Source organism: Mauremys mutica, chromosome 5, assembly GCF_020497125.1.
Source record: "Mauremys mutica isolate MM-2020 ecotype Southern chromosome 5, ASM2049712v1, whole genome shotgun sequence".
NCBI lineage: Eukaryota > Metazoa > Chordata > Testudines > Geoemydidae > Mauremys > Mauremys mutica.
The window spans coordinates 14,086,410-14,102,384 of record NC_059076.1 but is presented as its reverse complement, the minus strand read 5'-3'; the positions used below and the strand labels follow the sequence as shown (position 1 = coordinate 14,102,384).

The window sequence follows — 15,975 nt, the reverse complement described above, 5'->3', positions numbered from 1 at the left end:
AATGTTCATAGTGGATAAAAACCAGTGAGGCTTTGCAAAGGGATTAGTTTTAGCTGGGCTGAACTGTACTGACCAGCAGATGGCAGCCTATAATCAAATATGCCTAAGGTGCATGCAGAAGATCCACTGCTACATTTGAGTCAACTGTCCTGTGGCTTCTAGGCTTGCTAACAGGGAGTTAACTGTTGCTGAAAGTTTTCCCGACTCTCACATTTCCCCCTGCAAAATCTTTTAGCTAAAGATCCACATTCCCTACACAGTCCACACTTTACACACGGAGACACTTCCATGACAGCTCAGGAAAGGGCAGCTCCGAACTGAACAATGAAGCATCTGTCTTAAGTTTCAATTCTACTTGTGTGTGAGCGTGTGCTGCCTTTTTAACTTTAGAGATTGCTTTCTGTGAACCGAATCTTCAGGTATTTTGCCAGAGCAACCCCCCATGGTTAATATTTCTTTGGCTTCCAGTACAAAATAACCATTATCCTAAAAAGAACTTACAGCAGAACTGAAGCTAGACAAATTCATGCTGGAAATAGGGTGGCATTGTTTAAAAAGTGAGGGTAATTAACCATTGGAAAAATTTACAAGGTTGTGATGGATTCTTCGTCATTGGCAATTTTTAAAGCAAGACTGGATTATAAAAAAACCAGCCTAATTCAAACAGGAATTAATTCATGGCCTGTGTTATGCAGGGGGTCAGACTAAATGATTGCAGCGGTCTCTTCCGGCCTGGGAATCTATGAAAGGCACATTGCAAAATTCTGTAAGCAGTGCCTTAGGAAATAGGCCAGCATAATCAGGTAACTAAAGCATTCCACCAGCTGCAAAGACCACTAATAAAGCCATCTTTGCAATGCACCAATTTGTTGCACACACAATGAAAAATTCCAGCCATTCCATGCCAGAAAAAAATGCTACCCAGTACCTAGTGCGACGGGTTCCCCCCCAGGGTGCCACCTAGAACTGGGTTACCACTGAGCCAACTGACCCACCAGCCTGGGCTCCCTCTCACACTGTTTTGCTCATAAGCTGAGGGTCTAACTGATTGCTATATTTGCTGCAAAGCCCTCCAGCCTGGACTTTCACCAGCACACATACAGGTAAGGACACACTCAGCTGCAGTTACATGCAGGCTCTCGGACCAGCCCCTGCATAGGAATGCTACAGTTAAGGCAACTCCCAGTTCCCCAGGTGCGGACCCCCTCTGGAGTATAAACCCCAACCCTGCTTTGCCTCCAGCATTTTTAATGGTGTGTTCAATATATTAAAAAGTGTTTTTAATCCATAAGGGGGGTTCCACTCAGAGGCTTGCTTTGTGAAAGAGGTCACCAGTAAAAAAGTTTCAGAACCCCTGTTCTAGTTTCTCAGATAACTTCCTCTTTCTTTCCTGCTCCTAACCAACAGAGCACAAGCATATGCAAATAGAGTGACACCTACCCTGGCAAGATCAATCATCATAATGTTAAACAACATTGGGCTGATAACACTTCCCCGTGGTGTGCCATTTTTAGTATTATGTATATTCGACATAACTTTCCCAACTCAGACCTGCATAGTCCTTTTATTCAAAAATTCTCTAAGCCAGCCATACAGTCTTCTCCTTATCCCTAGTGCAATATGCCTTTCCTCCAGAGCATGTCATATGCCTTTTCAATATCTAGAAAGGCAGCTCACATGAAACCCTTGTGCTTCAGACTTTTTTTGTATTTCATTTTCTAATTTAGCAATCTTATCAATGGGGCATCTTCCTCTCCTAAAACTACTCTGCCCCTTGTCTATAATGTCATTGTTTTCCAAATAGACAACGAATCGTTCATACACCATTCTTTCCCTAATTTAACCCCGACCGTACCTACCACTTTACAGCCATCCACTTTCGTGGATAGTTTCCTGGGTTGCATACTGGGATTACTACTGCATGTTTCCATCCTACCGGGATCACTCATTTTTCCCACGTAGCATTAAATAATTCAAAGATAACCCTCAAACTGCTTTCGGAAGAGATATTTAAACATTATGTTACATATCTTATCTTTACCTGGGGATGTATTTGTGATGATATGAATAGCTTTCTCAAGTTCTTGCATACAAAACCATTCATTCAGTATAGTATCTTCATGTTTACTCCAACTACATATTAGATCATGATTCTCTTCAATTAATTATCTTTTAATCTGGTGGAAAACTTCACTTTGGTTTACTCACCCCACGGAAAGTGTCTGATCAAACTTCTGCTTTCTCATGATCAAGGGGAGCAGTGGGGGCAAAAAACTAACTTGTTTCAAGATTGAGCTTCATAAATGTATGGAGGGGATGGTATGACAAGACTACCTACAATAGCATGATGTGGCCAATCTGCGACTGCTAGCAGCACATATCTCCACATCTGATGATGGGACACTAGAGAGGGAGGACTCTGAGTTAGTACAGAGAATTCTTTCCTAGGTATCTGGCTGGTGGGTTTTGCTCACATGCTGAGGGTCTAACCGAGTGCTAGATTTGAGGTCAGGAAAGAATTTTCCCTTGGGTCAGATTGAAAGGGTGGGGTTGGCTTCCTCTGCAGCATGGAGCACAGGTCACTTTTCAGATTTAAACTAGTGTAAATGGTGGAGTCTCTGTAACTTGAAGTCTTTAAATCATGATTTGAGGACTTCAGTAACTCAGCCAGAGGTTAGGGGTTTATTTCAGGAGTCAGTGGGTGAGGTTCCGGGGCCTGCATTGTGCAGGAGGTCAGTAGATGATCATGATGGTCCCTTCTGGCCTTAAAGTCTATCAGCTTCTAACTACACCTCTACTCCAATATAACACTGTCCTTGGGAGTCAAAAAACCATACCGCGTTATAGGTGAAACCATGTTATATCGAACTTGCTTTGATCCACCCGACTGCGCAGCCCCCCCCCCCCCCCGAGACCTGCTTTACCACGTTATATCCGAATTTGTGTTATATCGGGTCGCATTATATTGGGGTAGAGGTGTATGTTGTCAGTCCCAATCAGACCTGTGATTTGGCAACTCTTAGTCTGAATTCCAATAATTCTTTTAACGTGCCTGTATATTTCTGATGTTTTGGTATCTTTGTTTATCCACCCTCAGTACTTCCTCTAAATCTTTTATTTTTCCTTGATCTTTTCATAATTCTTTGTGCTATTGCCTTACTTCTTTCTTACTTCATTAGATCTTCACTATTCATCATATTTTTCACTTTTTTATAGGCTTTGTTCCTTTCTCTAACTGCCATTTTGCACTCCTCATTCCACAATGGATGCGAGTTTTTAGTCTGAGGATATTTCTGTATCCTAGGTGTGGCTACAGTAGCTGCTGCCCGTAATCCCCTTATTACATTATCATTGAAATTCTCTTCTGTTATCACTTACACAATGATTATTCACAAACTCAGTACATTGGCTTGTAAATAGCTCCCTGTTAGCTTTCTTAAAAATCCAGGCGGGTTATTTTCCACTATCTTCAACCTTACCCTGGAAAAATAGTAAGTATAGGGAAATGATCACTCTCTATTCCTTCTTCCTTATCTATTTCACAGTTGCATATACTTGCAATATCTGTACTTGTTATAATTACATGTACTTGTAACATGTACTTGTTATAATTCCCAGGTCTATGCAGGAAAAACTACCATCTGCTGCATTAACTCTAATTGGGGTGCCATTGTTTAAAGCCACTAGATTGTTTTCATTGATGAACTTTTCTAAGCCATTTTTAACAGTTATCTTGCGTCCCCACAATTTATTATGACTATTTAGGTCACATATAATATATGGTCTTTTAGCATTCTTCACTATTTCTTGTAGTGCCAATCTTTCTAATTTCCCACATGGGTTATAAATCCTTAAAGAAATATTATTCTTCTGCATGGGGCTCTCAACGGCCTTATAGTCTAGGCTTATGTCTTCATTCTCTACTGCTATGTAGTTTAAGCTTTCCCTTATGAAAGTACAAATGCCTCCTCCCCTTCCTAGTCTTTGGTCTTGCGGAAAGGCAATACACCCTGGATTTTTAAAAGCAAGCTTTTCAACCAGCCCTGTTCCCTGGATACACAACCACTTGACAAGTCAACATTGCTGACACCTGGCTAGAGGTGTTAGCTTGTCCTTTGTCTTCGAGGAACAAGCTTACCCACTCCCCAGATTTGTCTGGTAATAAACACATTTCTGTCATGATTTCAGTTTATGTTCATAGCTTTACACACCTTTCACCATTATAGGCCAATGAGTTATTACTTTTCAAATGACACTTCACAAGGGCATATTGTGTACAAAAGCAGAGTGTGACTAGGGGGTGCATTTGGTCACAGGAGATGACTGCTAAAGATTACTAGACATCCCTAAAACATTTAACCCTGAGCATCTGGCGCACTGTGACTTCCTGGAGCCGGTGGTACCATGAAGTTGTCCAGGGGGCCGGTTCCCGCAGCTAGTTCTCAGCCCAGTCTTGTGGGGTGGGATTGTGAACCCTGTGGGGGCAGCGATGGCCTCTCTCCCTGCACTTGTACAGCGCCGAGCGCAATGGGGCACAGATCTGTGGCACCCCTGCTCCAGTCCCGTCCCCCCGCCCCCCTCGGCCCGGCTGCTGGGGGCGGGGGAAGCGCTAGGCACCGGGGTGCTGCGGGAGGCGAGAGCGGACTCGCTGCGGCTCCCGCGCTGCCCGAGCCCGCAAATGGCACCTGCCGCGCGCAGAGGGGCCGGCACCGTCCAGCAGAGGCCGCCGCGGGCCCGTTTCCCGGAGAGGGCTGGGCGGCGGGGGAGGGCCCGGCGGCAGCAGCCTCCGGAGGGGCCGGGCACGGAGCAGACGCGCGGAGGCTGCAGCTGCTGAGTGCGCCCCGCTCTCGCCCGGCTGCTCCTGCTCCTCTCCCGCCGCGGACCATGGTCTGCCCGGCTCGCCCGGCCCTTCTCCTCCTCCTCCTCCTCCTCGCGGCAGGTAAGGGGGCGCGGGGCGGGGGCCACCTGCCCGGGGGGGCAGGAGTGGGGCTGCCCCCCCCGGGGCTGTGGGTACCAGTTATACAGTGCGGGGCTGAGAGCCATTGAACCAAACTGTGACCCCTGGATATCGTGGAAACCACTTCAGGCCAGCACTCCCAGCACCCCCATTTCCAGCCCCCCCGAACCCCCTAACCCATAGTTTCCTGGGGAGTGGGGCTAGGCTTGCCTGGTATGCTACAGGGAGGAACTGCAGGGACTCCCCCCCTCGGCTTGGCACCCGGGTGTGTTTTACCCGGACAGTCCGGTTTTTGGCTTCTATGTCTGGGTGTCATCACGCTGCCCTGGCTCATCCCCTGGCATCACTCAGCCCTGTTCCCTTCTCGGCCGGGCCCGGAGCGAGGAAACCCAGCCAATGACGCCGGGTGCCCGGGCCTGGCAGCAGGTTGATAACGCCCGTGCCTTGCCCTTCTCATGAGCTAAGGGCAGCACTCGAGTCCAGTGACTCGCTTATCTGGGGCTGGGTGTTGTTCAGATAGCGACACACACACTGTTGTGTTGATTCGGCTCAGACCGGCTGCGACTCCTTGTACTCCTGGCTGACTCAGCCAAGGTGCTGGGGCCAAGCAGGTGATTGGGCTGCTGAGAGTTTTGTTCCCACCAGCTGTGGGTTTTTAGGAAGCTCCCCCGGCCATAACCATCTGATGCATAAGTGGAAGCAGCTGGACTGAAGGGGACTGCGGGGAGGCACTTAGAACTGGACTCTGGAGGGGATGGGTTAGGGATGATTCTGACCTGCCTCTGGTGGTCCTGGGAAGTGCTACCGATTATCCCAACTTTATACACTACCTGGTGAGTTCACCTTGTCAATGCAAAGCATGCCAGTCAATTTCCCTTTGTTGTGTATTCATCTATTAATAAAATCAGAACCCCCTAGAGAGTTATACATACTAAGGCCAGAAGGGACCATTGTGATTATCCAGTCTGACCTCCTGTATAACACATGCTATAGAACTCCCCCCAGATCATTCCGAGGGTATATCCTTTATAAGCACATCCAATCCTGATTTACAAATCACGGCTCCTCTGATGTAACTGCGTTTTAGATGCCTAGAGATCCCTTTTTTAAAACATCTGGAATGTGAAACTTGCATGTTGACGATAGGATCTGGTTTTAGAGGGGCGATTATTACTTTACCCACACAGCAAGAATGGATTATTACTTACTGGCCTGCGATTTTACAGTTGAGCTTCTGTAATCCATCAGTAAACAATGGGCTATATTTATACTGGGAAATGAACATTGCAATGGTGAAAACGTGTGACCCATACATCTAGCCATTGCTACTTTGGGAAGAAGCAAAAGTGAAACATATTGTTTGGCTAGTTCAGCATTTGTGGCTTTTAAAAAAAAAAACACCACAAAATGTCAGAGAAAAATGCTACAATATACTTTATAATTGCTTCAGTCCGCTTAAAAAGATTTCAGGTTTTCAACCATAGTTTAGCAGAAATTGCTCCCATTCATAATAGTTCCCGAAATGTCACGTTCTGTTTGCTGATAAAGACTTGTCTGCATTAAAGCTGGCTGCCTATTGGAGGAGTACAGACCTGATTTAAGGAGAAACAATCCGATATCCCTCTGTTACGTATTTTTACAGCCCTTGCAGTCTGTCCGTGAGAGTGAGTTCTTTTCCGAGCGGTACAATGGTAGGCACTGTAAAAGGGGGAGGGGGGTGTTTGAAAAATGACCTTGCATAGAACAGGAAGACAAAACGGGGGGTGGGGAAGCGAGCTAGGTATTAAGCACTAAGTCATATGGCTGAGAGCTGCTGCAGGGTGGTGGTGGTTGTTTTTACAGTACTTGCTAGCAGAGAGAGGCCTGAACGAAACCATCCCTGAATGCTGGGGAAGGAAAGTCCAACCACAGAGTTTACGGCTGGAGTTTACGGTTCTCCTTCTGAGAACGCTGCCAGACACTGCTGTTCACACCCTTCCCTGTTAACTGCATTCGCCTGGGTGGGGCCTCCTCCGCTTGGCTTTCCCCACCCCTTTGACACAGGTGCCTTGGTTACGCCGCTGACCCAAGCTTTTTGTCGCCCCTTCGCCCTAGGCTTGGCAGAGCCCTCGCTGTGCAGCTGGAGTCAGGGCCAGGGGACTGGAGGAGTGAGCGGTGGGTGGGGAAGCACCATCTCAAACCCTGTAGGGACCTACAATTGTAGCTCAGCTCCAGGCAGCATCCCCCGGCCCCCACACCCTTTCTGCACAGCCGTCCTGGGGCTAGCAGCAGCCATGTGGAGTTCTGTTAACATAGCCCCCGTGACGCTAAGCGGCTACGGAGCAGGTGAGCCATCAGAACCAGGGGGCACATACAAATGGACACATCTGTCCTAATAAGGTTACTGGACACCTTGTGCGGCGCTTAATGGTTTTCCAGTGGCTTGAGACACTCCAGTCAGTCTCAACAGTGAAGCAGATAGGTCTGACTTACCAGTACTACAATTATTTGTAAACGTTTATGGTGCTTTATAGCAGACTAAGGGCCATACTCTGCCTCCACAGCAGTCAATAGGAGTAGGACAGGGCCTCATGCAGGGCCAGTGCAACCACTAGGCAAACTAGGCGGCCGCCTAGGGCGCCTAGTGGTTGAGGGCGCCTAAAAGCCCGCTCAGGCGCGGAGGCGGAGTGGAGGTGAGCTGGGGCGGGGAGTGCGGGGAGCAGGGGCGGCTCTACGTTTTTGGCCGCCCCAAGCAGTCATGCGCGGGAGGCGCCCCGGAGCCGCGGGAGCAGCGGACCTCCCGCGGGCATGACTGCAGAGGGACCGCTGGTCCCGCGTGGCTCGGCTGGACCTCCCGCGGCTGCAGACGGTTCGCGGGTCCGGCGGCTCCGCTTGAGCTGGCGCAGGCATGCCTGTGGGAGGTCCAGCCGAGCCGCGGGAGGAGCGCCCCCTCCGCAGTCATGCCTGCGGCAGGTCCGGTCCTCCCGGGGCTCCGGTGGACCTCCCACAGGCATGACTGCGGCAGGTCCGCCGGCCCAGCCTGCCGCCCCCCCCCGGCGGCAGGGAACGCCCCCTACATTTTGCCGCCCTAGGCACCAGCTTGTTTTGCTGGTGCCTAGAGCCGCCCCTGGCGGGGAGGGCCGCCCGCAGTAACGGGGCTGGCGCACAGGGGAACCGCTCCCCGCCCCAGCTCACCTCCACTCTGTCTCCTCCACTGAGCACACAGCCCCCGCCCTAATTCTCCTCCAGTCGGCACCGCAAGCCTGGGAGGGGAGGAGAATTAGAGCGGCGCCGGCGTGCTCAGCGGAGGTGAGCTGGGGCGGGGTTAGCTGCCCAGGGCCGGCTCCAGGCACCAGCATTCCAAGCTGGTGCTTGGGGCGGCAATCTGCAAGGGGCGGCAGCCCCTGTTGTTTTGCCCCCAAGCAGAGCACCAAATTGCCGCCGCAGACGGCGGGGGCAGTCCGTGTGCCTTTAGGGCAGCAGGCGCGTTTCCGCGGCGGCGGCAATTCATAGAATCATAGAATCTCAGGGTTGGAAGGGACCTCAGGAGGTATCTAGTCCAACCCCCTGCTCAAAGCAGGACCAAACCCAACTAAATCATCCCAGCCAGGGCTTTGTCAAGCCTGACCTTAAAAACCTCTAAGGAAGGAGATTCCACCACATCCCTAGGTAACCCATTCCAGTGCTTCACCACCCTACTAGTGAAAAAGTTTTTCCTAATATCCAACCTAAACCTCCCCCTCTGCAACTTGAGACCATTACTGCTTGTTCTGTCATCTTCTACCACTGAGAACAGTCTAGATCCATCCTCTTTGGAACCCCCTTTCAGGTAGTTGAAAGCAGCTATCAAATCCCCCCTCATTCTTCTCTTCTGCAGGCTAAAATATCCCAGTTCCCTCAGCCTCTCCTCATAAGTCATGTGCTCCAGCCCCCTAATCATTTTTGTTGCCCTCCGCTGGACTCTCTCCAATTTATCCACATCCTTCTTGTAGTGTGGGGCCCAAAACTGGACACAGTACTCCAAATGAGGCCTCACCAGTGCTGAGTAGAGGGGGATGATCACATCCCTTGATCTGCTGGAAATGCCCCTACTTATACAACCCAAAATGCCATTAGCCTTCTTGGCAACAAGGGCACACTGTTGACTCATATTCAGCTTTTCGTCCACTGTAACCCCTAGGTCCTTTTCTGCAGAACTGCTACCCAGCCATTCGGTCCCTAGTCTGTAGCAGTGCATGGGATTCTTCCGTCCTAAGTGCAGGACTCTGCACTTGTCCTTGTTGAACCTCATCATATTTCTTTTGGCCCAATCCTCTAATTTGTCTAGGTCCCTCTGTATCCTATCCCTACCCTCCAGCGTATCAACCACTCCTCCCAGTTTAGTGTCATCTGCAAACTTGCTAAGGGTGCAGTCCACACCATCCTCCAGATCGTTAATGAAGATATTGAACAAAACCGGCCCCAGCACCGACCCTTGGGGCACTCCACTTGATACCGGCTGCCAACTAGACATGGAACCATTGATCACTACCCGTTGAAGCTGTCCACGGTGGCTTCAGCTAAACATAGAAGCTGCCGCCGAATTGCCGCCGCGGCGGAAACGTGCCTGCCGCCCTAAGGGCACACGGACTGCCCCCACCGCCCGCGGTGGCAATTCGGTGCACTGCCTGGGGCGGCGAAAACTGTAGAGCCGGCCCTGTAGTTGCCGCAGAATGGGGGGGGGGCTCCCCAGGCGGGGTTAGCTGCAGAGGGGGGGTAGCTGCTGCGGGGGGGGGGGGTCCTCCTTGGGTGGGAGGGTGGCGGGCTGGGTTAGCTGCCGTGGTGGGCGGAGTTAGCTGCTGCGGGGGGGCTCCTCTGGTGGGAGGGGCAGGTGGGCGTGGTTAGCTGGGGGGGGCACAAGGTGGAAGTTTCGCCTATGGCGTGAAACATCCTTGCACCAGCCCTGGCCTCATGACACATTTACCATCTTGGAGGGGAAGAATGCGGTCGCCTTTTGTTCCACCACCACTGTTCTCCCCTCTGTTGAGTGGAAGCTGACGTCAAAGCCTTGTAGGTCAGCTCCCCAGTGAAGGAGAAATCAGTGACACTGAGATCCCTGGAAGAAAGGATTGCTTGCATGCTGCCTGATCACCTCTGTTCCAAGACAGGTGCATATGTGTAAATTGCATGCACACAAAAAACTATGTTAAGAGAACCTTAAGGGTACAGTGTCGAGCACTCAAAAGTCAGGAAATTCCCCGGGACCCTTGTCTCATTCAGTGCACATAATGGATAGCATTCACTCACAACTATTCTCTGTTTTGTTCTCTCCTTGTTCACTGTGTGGCCCCAGGCCTTAATTTACTGCATCATTATTGCTCTGAAGCCAGTTCTTAATTTACACATGGGCTTTTCTACGGTGCTCATCTCTACAGAGCTTCATAAATATTAATTGATTTTTAAAACAGCCGTGTGATATGAGGGGGTATCTGCCCCATTTTATACATGGGAATCAGAGACATGATTTAAGGTCAAAACTATCCGCTGACTTTGGGTGCCCAGTTTCAGGTGCCTAAGACCTGATTTTTCAGAGAACGTAGCATTATATAGCACTTTATATGTTCAAAGCACAGCTCCCAGTGACTGCGGTTGCAGCTGCAATTGCTCAGCAATGTTCCCTCTAAGTTTTTTACATGTATGTGCAGAATGAATTTTGTTATGTGCACCAATATGGAGGTGATGTGTGGTGGGGGTGAGGCCGAGGGGTTTGGTGTGTGGGAGGAGGCTCAGGGCTGGGGCAGAGGGTTGGAGTTTGTGGGGGGAGTGCGGGCTCTGGGGTGGGGCTGGGGATGAGGAGATTGGAGTGCAGGCTGCCCCAGGGAGAGAGGACGCCCTCCAGCCCTCTCTCGCTGCAGCAGCCCTAGGCCGGGGGAGAGCACCTCTCCCCACTGGTGCAGCTCTGGGGCTGGGGGCCAGGGGAGAGGCACCTCTACCCGGCTGCAGCAGCTCCGGGACCAGGGGAGAGATGCCTGTCCCCAGCCGCGGCAGCTATGGGGGAGAGACGCCTCTGCCCCCCACGCAGCATTTGATAGCCTGCTGCGCGGCCACGCGGCTTAGAGGGAACTTAGTTGCTCAGCACTTCTGATAATCAGACCCCAGAATCTCAAGTGCTCCTTGTACAGTCACGTCTCCGAGCAAAGCTTCTCTGGGCAATGTCCCCTGACTCCCTAGATGCCTTTGATGAACAGTGGGCACTGTCAGGGGCTCTTTGCAAAATGTCCCCTTGTGTTCACCTGATTTCTGCCCTGTGACCTTCATTCCTGTCTGTTTTTTTGCTTGTCCTCCATAGTTGCTTGTAGCCGTGGTCCATGGCTCCTTCCCCTAGCCAAGGGGATGGCCTTTAGCTATAGGTGGGCTTAGGCCCACTGTTTTCCCTGTACCTACTCTAGGTTCTGGAGTAACTGAGAGAAGTAGTAGGTTGTTACCTTCTGTATGGACCAGAGGGGGGATGAGACAGTTTCACAGATATTTGCTGACAGCCATGGAGTGGTGATTCTCAGGAATCCTGGGGTCCATTCCAGGCTCTGAAGGGAAGTGTGCTGTAGTGGGCACAGAGTCTTCTGTCCATTTCCCCCCAAGCTTGATCTTTTTTGCCCTGTCCCCTCCTACCTGTCTCTGTCGTGTCCTCCCTGCTGTCTCGTCTCATCCCAGTCACCACGCCCCGTCTCATCCGCATCCTTGCCCAGCCATTCCTGCATCTCCCACCCCCTTCTCTTTTTTTGTCCAGTGTCTATGACCAGCCAGTCCCAGTCTCTGCTCCTCATCCTCCAGCCTCAGTCTTTCCTGCCCCAGGCACCTAGTTTCAATCTGGTCGCCCTGCCCCTCGAGGTCCAGCTCTTCCTCCATGCTGCCTGGGAAGAGGTTGGGAAGTCCTTGAGAGCACAGGAGAGATTCTCCCTGCTCTCGGTTCAAGTGCTTGGAGCCTGCCGGGGGAGGGACGGCAAAGCAGGTGCATGCCCTCGAGCCCTTCAACACAAGGACACAATAGACATTTGTCAGGTTGTAGTGAAAAGGGCAAAGCATCCTTGCCCCGTCCTTTTGCATTTTTACCTCACTGGTGACTGTAGTGTGGAGACAGCCGAAAGAGTCAGAATATTTAACACTTAACCATATAAGTGATCTGATCCTGCTAATGCTTTTGCATGTGAGCAACTTCGCTGATGGGGGAGTTCCATTGACTTCCATGGGACGTCCCTGTCTGTAAAGCTACTCGTGCAGAAGCATTGGCAGGCTCAATCCCACAGTGTGGCACTTCCACACAATACAGACATTAGCTAATCCTCTGTTCCAGTCAGCTGGGGAATATTATCCACATTTCACTGATAAAGGCTTTGTAAAAGCCAGGACATGATTTGAAGTGAAGTTACGGTCTGCTATGTAGATTTGCCCAACCCTTTAGAGTCAGGAGAAAAAGCTTTGCTATTGTCCCCAGCAGGCAGTTAGTACCAGAAAATGGCTGTAGAGTTTAAAGCAAAGGACCATTTTACAGGAGATAGGCAGCCTCCCTATTATTTACTGCTGAGACTGGAAATTCAGCCCTAAAGTTACACAGCTCAGTTTCAAGTGTGGTTGCTACTTGGCGGGTGTTTTTATCACTTCTTCCCTGCTGCAGAAAAACACTTAGTAATTCAGTCAAGCCAAGCTTGCTAATTCAGAAACCCAGTAATTCTTTCAAACATCAGGCTCCCCGCACTGCTCAGCGATGACAACGGCTTCCAGTGTTGCACTAGACTTCAGTACATTTACCAAATCTGCTACAATGATTCACACTTCATATTAAGGGTACATATAGTCTTTTATAAAGGGTTTAAGGATTAGATTGCTAATGGTTAATAGGTAAAAGTCCAACAGATTGCTTATAACCATGTTGAACCTTCTACTGACATGCTTACAGCTATCTATAACATGTACTGCTCATGTCTGACATGCTTATAGCATATATTAATCGTTAACTCTTTTAAAGAGGGTTTATAAAAGTACATGTACTATCAAGTGTGACCAAGTACATTGTCAAAAAAAGTGAACAAGTCCAGCTTGTGAGGAAATACTTGGTTGGGTTTAATATCGTATTTGTTTACTTGCAAAATTCAGTCTGCAGGTATAAAGCAGAGGCTCGGCTCTGGTTCATGGAGGGTGTAGACTTGTGTGCCTTTTCTGCGCGGAAGGATATGAGAACTCTCAATACTATCTGCGTGGGTTTTATAATACAATAGCTGCAGAATATGTAAATGGCATTGGCTTTTATATACACAGATAATTGTGAGCCTCTACCTTTGTTTCTAGGCATAGTCAAAACTAGCATTAAAAAAATATTTAGTGTTAAATTTTGGCTGCTTTGCCATACCACAGCACAAACATGAATGCAACAATTTGCTATAACTTCTCAGTGGAATGTCCTGTCAGTTGTTGGCTTTGATGTCACAAGTGTCCACCCCTGTGTTGGTGTGGCACTACTTTGGAACAAACACTTACTCACTGGTACTACTTCCACAAAACTTAGCATGGTCAAGGAAGAACCACATTTGTTGCAATTTCTAACTCAAAACTTAGAGTTGCGTGGAACTTGATGAAATCTGAAAGCCAGCAGCAACTGTGCACAGCATATTTTGAACCTGTTGTGTTTGTGTTTACATATGTTCACATAATTATAGGTAGATTTACAAACATTTCTGTCAGAGGTGCAGCAGTGCCTAATTAAGGTTGTACAATTGTTTCCATTCCAAGGTTTCATTTTTAGTTGCTTGTAACTTTTCAGTCTCTGTTTTAAATTTGGCAGGTTTGTTCTCAGTCCAGGAGTGAACTTTGTTTGGAAAGTTTAAGCCCAAATAATTAATTGGTTGCTGCCACCGCTGTCACCTTTTGTTTGTTTTTGAGAATGAGGAAAATTGGGGCAAGGGAAGAATACACATTTCTCATTCCTCCAAAAAAAAAAGAAAAGAAAAGAAAAAGAAAATTCAGAAGAGATTTTTTTTTAAATGTCAGGGACAGAAGCTTGATATTTTGTCAGGGAAATGGACAGAAATGTGCTTTTCAGGAGTTATTTAAAAACCAAATATCAGATTGATGGGAGTAACCCTTCATCCCTCCTCATGTATTCATTCTGTCAGTTCCTCAACCAAACAGTGTTTTCAACTCTTGGTTTACAAAATGGGCAGGCAGCCTGGTAGGCATTTGTCAACCTTGCCACCAACTGCATCTGGCTCCAAACTGTCTAGTTGATTTATTCAACCATGCACTTTACACTTGTGGAGTAGAAAGGGAAGGCTCTGAGAAACAGGTTGATGGAAGGAAGGCATGGATCATCAAAGGGCTGCTGTGTCAAGCAGATCACTTCCTCCATTCTCAATACTTCCCCACCATGATCCAATTTTCAAAGACTGGTGGTTGCAGGATACTCTAGTTTGCAGCTGCTATAATCCAGGCAGCCAGGAGAGGATGCAATGTTCCACTGGATGTGGTCGACCCCTACAAGTGCCACAGCGGAGTCAATAGGTCCTTTCTTGATCTTTGGCTTCATTTAGTTACACCCAGTGGGATTAGAGTCATGTTCAGAGGGTTGGGCTTTTAACCCCAAGAGCTACCGTAGGCTCTCCAGCTATTCCACTTCAGCATTGGTCCTGTGAGACCTTGTGCAGAATATAACCCATAGCAAAAGACTGCAGCGTTCTCACACTCGTGACAGGCGGTTGTGAGAGCGTATGGGTAAAGTTCAGTGCGGGGATCGCTCCATGCACTGAATAGAGGGAAGTCTCAGGCCCTTTGCATGCCTGCATCCATCCTGGTGAAAATGCAGGGTAAGAGAGAGCTGGGTGTGGGCAGAGAGAGGAGTCTCTAGTTTTCAGTACCGGCCTCCTGCAAATGGAAGCACTTAGCGATACACTCCTGCTTGGCCTCACTCCAAACTAGGCAAGGATAACTTGGAAGCTGTGCTACAGCACTCTTGCCACAATACCGCCACCCCTTCTGCTCCCTTTCCCTGCTAATTGTGATGCACCTTGTCCTCATATTTGTAACATGCCACGCATGCCATGTACGTGAGCAGGCCCTTCAGAAAAGGGGGTTCAGCTGGCTACGGAGCCAAATCCTGCTCCCCTCTGCAAGTATCATATCCCAGTGCCGTCAATAGATGTGCTCTAGCAAAGCCGACAGGTTTGGCTCGTTGTTATTCTGTCAGCAGTACGCAACCATGTTACTAATGTGCACTCCTCCTCGTGACCTGTATCAAGATGTCTGAAGAGATTCCTTTGGGTAAGTTAGATGTTTCCTGGCCTAATCGCATCTATATTCTACCCTTAGATTTAAGCAATGCTGCATGTTCTTCGAACTGGGTGCTTCTCTCTCTGCTCCTCATTTTCTCTGTGCTACAAGCGTTGACTTAGGCTTGCTCAGTGAGGATTGGCCAGCTGCGATGCTTTCCCCCGGCTGTGTTTTGTGCTCCAGAATCAAAACTCGCTTCTTTGCAAAGAAATGAATCTCTTTAACCTGAACAGGCGTCAAGATAACCTCAAAAATATGAACCAAGCTCAGTTCAGCAACCTTTGCCTGTTTCACTAATGCCAACTACCCCGTCCATGACAGTAAGGGGTTGACTCTGAATCTATAAGGTAGAAGTCAGTGTTGTTAATTTCATCGCTTATAAACGCACACAGGGAGGATGGTGTTACGGAAACCTGTCCCTTCTACAGAGTGTGCTGTCATTTTGTGTGTCAATGAAGTGGGAGGAGTATGAGCGCCACCCTTTTCATTTTCAGTTCAGTGCCTGGGTAACGTGAGTCGCTGGAGAAGCAGGCCAGCCGGAGCTGTCTGAAATCTGTTAGGAACCACATTGCCTATCACTGCCATCAATCAAGATTCCAGGATGAGACTGTGGCTGCTGTTCTCACACACTGAAACTGTGGGTAGTTTATGAGAATCAAATGTAGGTCAGCAAAATAAACCCAGCTGGCTAGCTCCACTGGGGTTCAATTCTGCTTCCACTGAAGTCAATGAGAGTTTTGCCG

General features: G+C 49.0%; 1 protein-coding gene across 1 annotated transcript in view; it reads left to right on the top strand.

Moving 5' to 3' along the window:
- Window positions 1–4,810: 4,810 nt before the first annotated feature.
- The window catches only part of PARM1 (prostate androgen-regulated mucin-like protein 1), a 49,299-nt gene continuing 38,134 nt past the window's right edge, over window positions 4,811–15,975 (top strand). Inside the window, exon 1 of the mRNA XM_045019304.1 lies at window positions 4,811–4,939. Within this exon, the coding sequence (XP_044875239.1) occupies window positions 4,885–4,939 (55 nt within the window). The 5' untranslated portion in view covers window positions 4,811–4,884. The remainder of the gene's footprint in view (window positions 4,940–15,975) is intronic.